Genomic DNA, 6,956 nt, shown 5'->3' with positions numbered 1-6,956 from the left:
CCAAGTAGCTGGGACTACAGGTGCCCGCCACAACACCTGGCTATTTTTTGGTTGCAGCCATCATTGTTGTTTGGTGGGCCTGGGCTGGATTCGAACCTCCCAGCTCAGGTGTATGTGGCTGGCACCTTAGCCATTTGAACCACAGGCACCGAGCCTTCTAGCTCAGGGCAATTGTTTTTGGTACCTTATTTCAACACTTAATACTAATTATGGTAATGATTTATCTTTAGCTTCTTTGGGTTTCTTGAGACAGTCTCACTTTGTTGCCCTCAGTAGAGTGTAGTGGTATCATAGCTCACAGCAACTTCAAACTCCTGGGCTTAAGCAATTCTCTTACCTCAGGCTCTGCAGTAGCTAGAACTATAGATGCCTGCCAACAAAGCCAACTTTTTTTTTTTTTTGAGACAAAAAGAGTTTTACTTTGTCGCCCTCAGTAGAGAGCTGTGACATCACAGCTCACAGCAACTTCCAACTCCTGGGCTTAGGCGATTCACTTGCCTCAGCTTCCTGAGTAGCTGGGACCACAGGTGCCCACCTGGCTATTTTTTGTTGTTGTTGTTGTTGTTTCAGTTTGGTTGGGGCCAGGTTTAAACCTGCCACCCTTGGTATATGGGGCCGGTGCCCTACCCACTGAGCCACAGGCACCACCCGCTATTTTTTTCTTTTTTTTATTGAGACAGAGTCTTGCTATGTCACCCTTGGTAGAGTGTTATGGCGTCATAGCTCACAGCCTCAAACTCTTGGGCTTAAGCGATTCTTTTGCCCCAGCCTTCCATGTAGCTGGGACTTCAGGCGCCTGCTGCAACGCCCGGCTGTTTTGGCTGCAGTTGTCATTGTTGCTTAGCAGGCCCAGGCTGGCCTCAAACCTGCCAGCCTTGGTGTATGTGGCTGGCGCCCTACTCACTGAGCAACAGGCACCAAGCAGCCCAGCTATTTTTTAGAGACAGGGTCTCTCTCTTGCTCACACTAGTCTTGAATTCCTGAGCTCAAACAATCCACCTGCCTCGGCCTCCCAGAGTGCTAGGATTACAGGCATGAGCCACTGTGCCCAGCCTTGATTTATCTTTGTTATTGGTTATATTTTGCCCATCCGTTTGTTTTCAACTCGTCACTTTTTTTAGTTACATATATAAAACATAATACAATCATGTTCCTTGGTGAGCAGCCTCCTCACAAAGGCCAAGAAAGCTTAGACATCCTGTTTCTAAGAAAACATGTGGACTTACCAGAAGAGATGTCTCTGGTGGCCAGGAGACTGTGCATCTCTGCACATATCCTCCAGAAAATATTTTTTATATAGCAAGCTGTTTCTGCTAACACATATTCATAGGCAGGTTCCTGAGATTAGGACATGCACTTCTTTGGAGACCCATAATTTTTCCTCCCATAGCAAAAAACTGCTTCTGTATGAGCAGTTAGCAAGTTTTTTTCTATCCCTGGAATTTAGGATCTTAAGCAGGATATGAGATAGCCTCACACCTTTTTTCAGCCCAAGGAATTTTTTTTTTCTAAATATTGTTCTATTAGTACTTATCAATTGTTCTATTTTATTACTTATTTTAAAACTGGGTTTTTTCACAAATACTTGCCATTGTGTTCAAAACTTTATTATTTTGAATAAACAGTATAAACTCACGATTCAAAAACTTCATGTAAAAATGATACGCAGTAAAAAGTCTTACTATCTTTTGCCCCTTCTGTCACTTAGGCCAACAGAATTGCTATCTCCCTGGGCTTGTGATTCTCAAAGTGTGAAATTCAATATCTTTATACCTAACTTACCTCTTCTTTTAGTACCAGTAATCATTCCTCAAAATAACTCTGCAGTTAGGTTTTACTCTTTATAGAAGAAAAATTAAACAGATAGAAAAGTTGAAAAACATACAGCTAGAATGTGAGTGGTTGAGTTGGTATTTGCCAGGTAAGTTGTGTGACACAGAGATCTCCTTCCACCAAACACAGTGACTGCAAAAAAACATCCTCACCTTAACCCCCTTTTTTTGAGACAGTCTTAAGCTATCACCCTGGGTAGAGTGCGATGGCATCATAGCTCACAGCAACCTCTATCTCTTAGGCTCAAGCTATCTTCTTGCCTCAGTTTTTCTATTTTTAGTAGATACAGGGTCTTGCTTTTGCCCAGGCTGGTCTTGAACCCGTGAGCTCAAACAATCCACCCACCTTGGCCTTCCAAAGTATCAGGATTACTAAGGTGACCAGATTTTAACATTGGTAAAGTGGGGCACCATTGACGGGGGGCCACGAGGGGGTGTTCTTAATTAAAAATTAAATGGAGCAACAAAAATTTTCATAGAACGCAAAAATAGTATTGTAATATATATTTTTTAATTTCAACATAAGTACAATTTACAAATATAATACATTAAAAATTATGTATAGTATTTGGCATATTTCTCATTTGAGTGAATTTTTTTTAGTAGATTGCTATTGTTGTTTAAAAGGTCATGAAAATTTTCACAAGAATTTGTTAAATTATATTTCACACATAAAATGGCTTTCAAAGTCTCAACACTTAATTGTGATTTTTCTGATGTCCACACTTTATTTACCATAGAAAAAACGCATTCAGTCACAGCATTAGTTCCTGGTAAGGACAGCGTGTATCCCACAATCTTTAGTGCATTATTGTATAGAACATGGTTTTTTTCAAAATGATGAAATATTTCTAACCATTTGTTCTCTATTGTGATTTTTGCTGATGCCCAAGATTTAACCTTTTCCTTATCAATATTTTTTTTAATAATGATACCCCGTGTCACTTTCAAGGCCAGCGCTAGACTTTTTGCTGCCACTATAAAATATAAATAATACAAGTACTGTCTGCTAAATTCATGAGATAGATAAATTACTTACCTAAATTATCTGAATAGCTGATTTGTTGACATCACTTGTTTAACTAGCACTAGCACACATTGTATCATCTGAGAGATAGTTACAAAATGTTTTGGTCAATGCCAATGCCAAAATGCCATTGTTCATTAAGTCCAAACAATGGTGGTCGAATTCTAACAAATGATAAACAAATGTGAACTTTGATAAGCAGTTCTCGATAATCAGTTCTGAACAATTATTTGTTATTATTAAAGTTTAACATTATAAAATTAACAAAAATAATATAAAACTTATATCCTGGTGAAATAGCCACATGGCAGCTGAAAACCGTCTATTCCCTTCCTGTTCTCCTGCCATTCCCTAGCTTGTCGTGAATTCTTTCCAAAAATCGGGACTTTTTAAAAAATGCCACGGGATGCAGGACAAAGTCATAAAAATCAGGACTGGCCCACCAAAAGTGGGATGTCTGGTCACCTTAAGATTACAGGTGTGAGCCACTGCACCCGTCCTCACCCCCTTTTTTTCTTTTGTCCCAATATATTATAGATGTAATCAAGGTGGTAAATTCCTTAGAACAATATCAGAGATACATGACATTTGCTTTATGACATCACAGAAAACATAAACTTGAAGGAAAACTAAAACAAGGGATGGGAACTCTGGGTTCTGGGTCTGGCTCAAGGACAAACTGTGCTGCGTTAGAACCTTCTCAGGGATAGTATGCTTAGTCAGCAAGTGGGCATAGCAAGCCATGTGTATTCTAAACCAATGCTTCAGGTTGGGGAAAGCCAATTATACAGTTCAAGGCTTCTGGAATTTTTCTACAGACATCTTCCTTTCAGCAGAAGGAAATGAATGACTGGACAACACAGAACTAAGGCAGGCCATGCCTTAATAAACTTAAAAAAAAAAGAAAAAACTATCTTCACATATATAGAGAGATAGAGTCTCACTTTGTTGCCCTTGGTAGAGTGATGTGACATCACAGCTCACAGCAACCTCCAGCTCTTGGGCTTAGGCGATTCTCTGCCTCAGCCTCAGGTGCCTGCCACAGTGCCTGGCTATTTTTTTGTTACAGTTTGGCCAAGTTCAAACCCACCACCCTCGGTATATGGGGCTGATGCCCTACTCACTGAGCCACAGGCGCCACCCAATCTTCATATTTTAACATTTTAGGCTCATTTTGAATTTTTCTCCATAATCTTAGTTTTTTTAATCTAAAAATACTGTTTTAAGTTTTCCACTAGCCAAATCTTGTCAATTTTCTTTGTTGCAAAACTTTAGGGTAATAAGAAACATGCAGCTACTATTCTAATTATAGATGGGGAAAGTAAACCCTAAAGAAATTTTCACAATTCCACAGGCAACCAAACATAAACCCAAATTTATATCATCACATTTTTGCATATGTAGATATGTATTAGCATAAGCCTACACAGTTTCTGAACAACACACACAGATGGAAGATTGAGTCATACCAACTTTCACACATAACCACAGTCACACGTTCTAAGACAGAAACTTAGCGTACCAAACCACAAATCGCAAAGCATCAGTGTCACATTCCAGTCACCATCCGCTGGCAGAGTATGCCTACCCAGCTGTTCACTCAAGCACCCACTCCTCTCCACACAGCCCAGGCAACCCACTTCACGTTACACACTTCACATGGGCCACGTGGGTACCAAGCCACGTACCAAATGCCCAGAAACACCAAGTAAGGCCTGGTTCCTAGCAGTCAGAGAGGGCCAGGCAGAAGTGAAGGTCGCACCCGAGAGTGGCTGGAGTGTCCTCAGACTGCACTTCCCAGAGACCACCGCGGCCATTCCTGGCCACTCCTGATCACAGCCTGGACCTGCCTTCCGAGAATTCCTCAGGAAATACGCGCGGGGTGAGCTGCACTTCCCGTAGCAACCGCGGCCATCCCCTGACGCACTGTGGAACAGCCTTCCTAGAGTTCCTCAGACACTCGGCGCCTCCTACAGGCTAGGTTGCCGCTTCTGCGGCTCTAGGCAGCGGTGCGGGCCCAGGACCCCCAGTGGTTCATCCCGCTAGGACAGAGACCGGCCTTAGCCGGTTGCAGGATTCCAGGGTGGGGCCCGGGAACCCTGGCATTTCTGAGTGGAGGCTCACAGGCTCTGGGACTTAATGGGGTTGGCGCAAAGGACGTTTCTAGCGTGGACTTCATTGCCCCTGAGGCCATTGCGGCAGCTTGTGAGTTCCTGCCGAGTCCAACCGCTCAGAAGACTATAGTTGTGTGAATTCTCTAAGGCATTTTTGAGCAACCACCAGCGTGTATACTCGGCCCCCGCAGAACTCACCCCGTTAAAGAAAACCAGAACTAGACAGAAGTTAAAATGATAAAGCCACATTTTATTCAGGAACTATTGTGAAGAGGAAAAGGGACCCCAGTATAAGACCAAGCCCATTCTGGATGCAAAAATGGTGATTCACAGCTAAGACAGCTATGGTAGGGTCAGCGGATGGAAAATACTAAGGGGAAACAACAAGGATGGGTGGGGGTTCTCACTCAACTGCAAAAGAGTTACAGAATTGCTTCGAAGAGTGGACTAGGTGCTGGCATCTGTGCATTGCTTCCCAAGGTAAGTACATTGGAGGTGACAGTAGTGATATTCAGCAATGAGGTATAGTACTTTTTCTAGGATGAGTTAATGAACTTAATTCTTAGACCTCGTATGCTATATTCTTAGAATAAAGTCAGCTAGAGTAAAGAAAATGTTAAGAAAATCATGAGGCTGGGCACGGTGGCTCATGTCTGTAATCCTAGAACTCTGGAGGCCAGTGTGGGTGGATCGCTTGAGCTGAGTTCAAGACCAGCCAGAGAAAGAGCAAGAACCTGTCTCTAATAAAAACAGAAAAAACTAGTGGGCATTGTGACTGGTACCTATAGTCCGGCCACTCGGGAGACTGAGGCAAAGCAGATTGCATAAATCCAAGAGTTTGGGGTTGCTGTGAGCTATGCTGACCATGACACTCTACCCAATAGGGCAGAATGAGACTCTGTCTCAAAAAAAAAAAAAATCATGAAAATGAAAAACTCCTTAAATGGAGTGGATTATCACAAAAGTTTCATCTTTGAAGCTGAGAAAGAGCTGTTGGTCTTGTTATCTTGGATGGCAGAGGTGGAAAAGATGGAGGATGTGGAAGGGGAGGCAAGAGAGGGAAGCACATTAGATATAATTTTGATTGAAAAAAATCCACATTATAAGTGGATCAATGCAGTTTAATCCTCTGTTGTTCAAGGATCAGCTGTGTATTCATGTTTTTACATTTATTTTTAGAGAGCATAACAATGTGAGGGAACAAGAAGTTATCTCAAAGGAAGAGTATTAAAGAAGAAACATTCCAACATGACAGAGTGCTCAAAGACAAACACATATAAAGAATTATAAAGAATATGGAAAAACTCCCTGCAACAATACATACCCTATTGTCCATAAGAAGATTTCTTAAGGAAGAGAGATGCTGCCAGTGTCATGAGTGGGGGAACTACTTCAGTCATCAGTTAATTCATTCAACATCAGTGAATCCCAACAGGAGAAAGAGCCTGTAAATTTAAGGAATGTAGTAAAACCTTTAGTCAGAGGGCACACCTGACAAAGCATGAGAGAATTCACATGAATGAGAAGCCCTATAAATGTAAAGACTGTATGAAAACATTTAGCCAGATGACTCATCTCACTCAGCATCAGAGTATGCACACAAGAGAAAAGTTCCATGAATGCAATGAATGTGGAAAGGCCTTCAGCTGGACCTCATCCCTTATGGATCACGGGAGAATTCATAGTGGAGGAAAACCCTTTGAATGTAAGGAACGTTGCAGAGCCTTCACTCAAGGTTCACAGCTCTTTAGACATTAGAAAACTCATTCTGGAGAAAAATTGTGTGAGTGCAGTAAGAATTCCCTCATATGCATTTCTACTTGAGTCACAGTCCACTCGCTTCAACACTAAGGTGACCAGATTTTAACATTGGTAAAGCGGGACACCATGGGGGGGCGGGGCCTGACAAGAATGCAAACTTTGATAAGCAGTTCTCCATAATCAGTTCTCAACAATTATTTGTTTTATTAAATTTTTTTTTTT

At 41.7% G+C, this 6,956-nt stretch overlaps 1 protein-coding gene across 1 annotated transcript in view; it reads left to right on the top strand.

Annotated features, from left to right (window-relative positions):
• The window catches only part of ZNF582 (zinc finger protein 582), a 38,052-nt gene that overhangs the window by 10,500 nt on the left and 20,596 nt on the right, over positions 1-6,956 (top strand). The window contains 1 exon segment of the mRNA XM_023516495.1: positions 6,480-6,760. Within this exon segment, the coding sequence (XP_023372263.1) occupies positions 6,480-6,760 (281 nt within the window).

Source organism: Otolemur garnettii, unplaced genomic scaffold (assembly GCF_000181295.1).
Source record: "Otolemur garnettii isolate 467f Iridium unplaced genomic scaffold, OtoGar3 scaffold00091, whole genome shotgun sequence".
Lineage (NCBI taxonomy): Eukaryota > Metazoa > Chordata > Mammalia > Primates > Galagidae > Otolemur > Otolemur garnettii.
The sequence above is the reverse complement of the archived record's forward strand: the minus strand, read 5'-3'. Positions and strand labels throughout refer to the sequence as shown.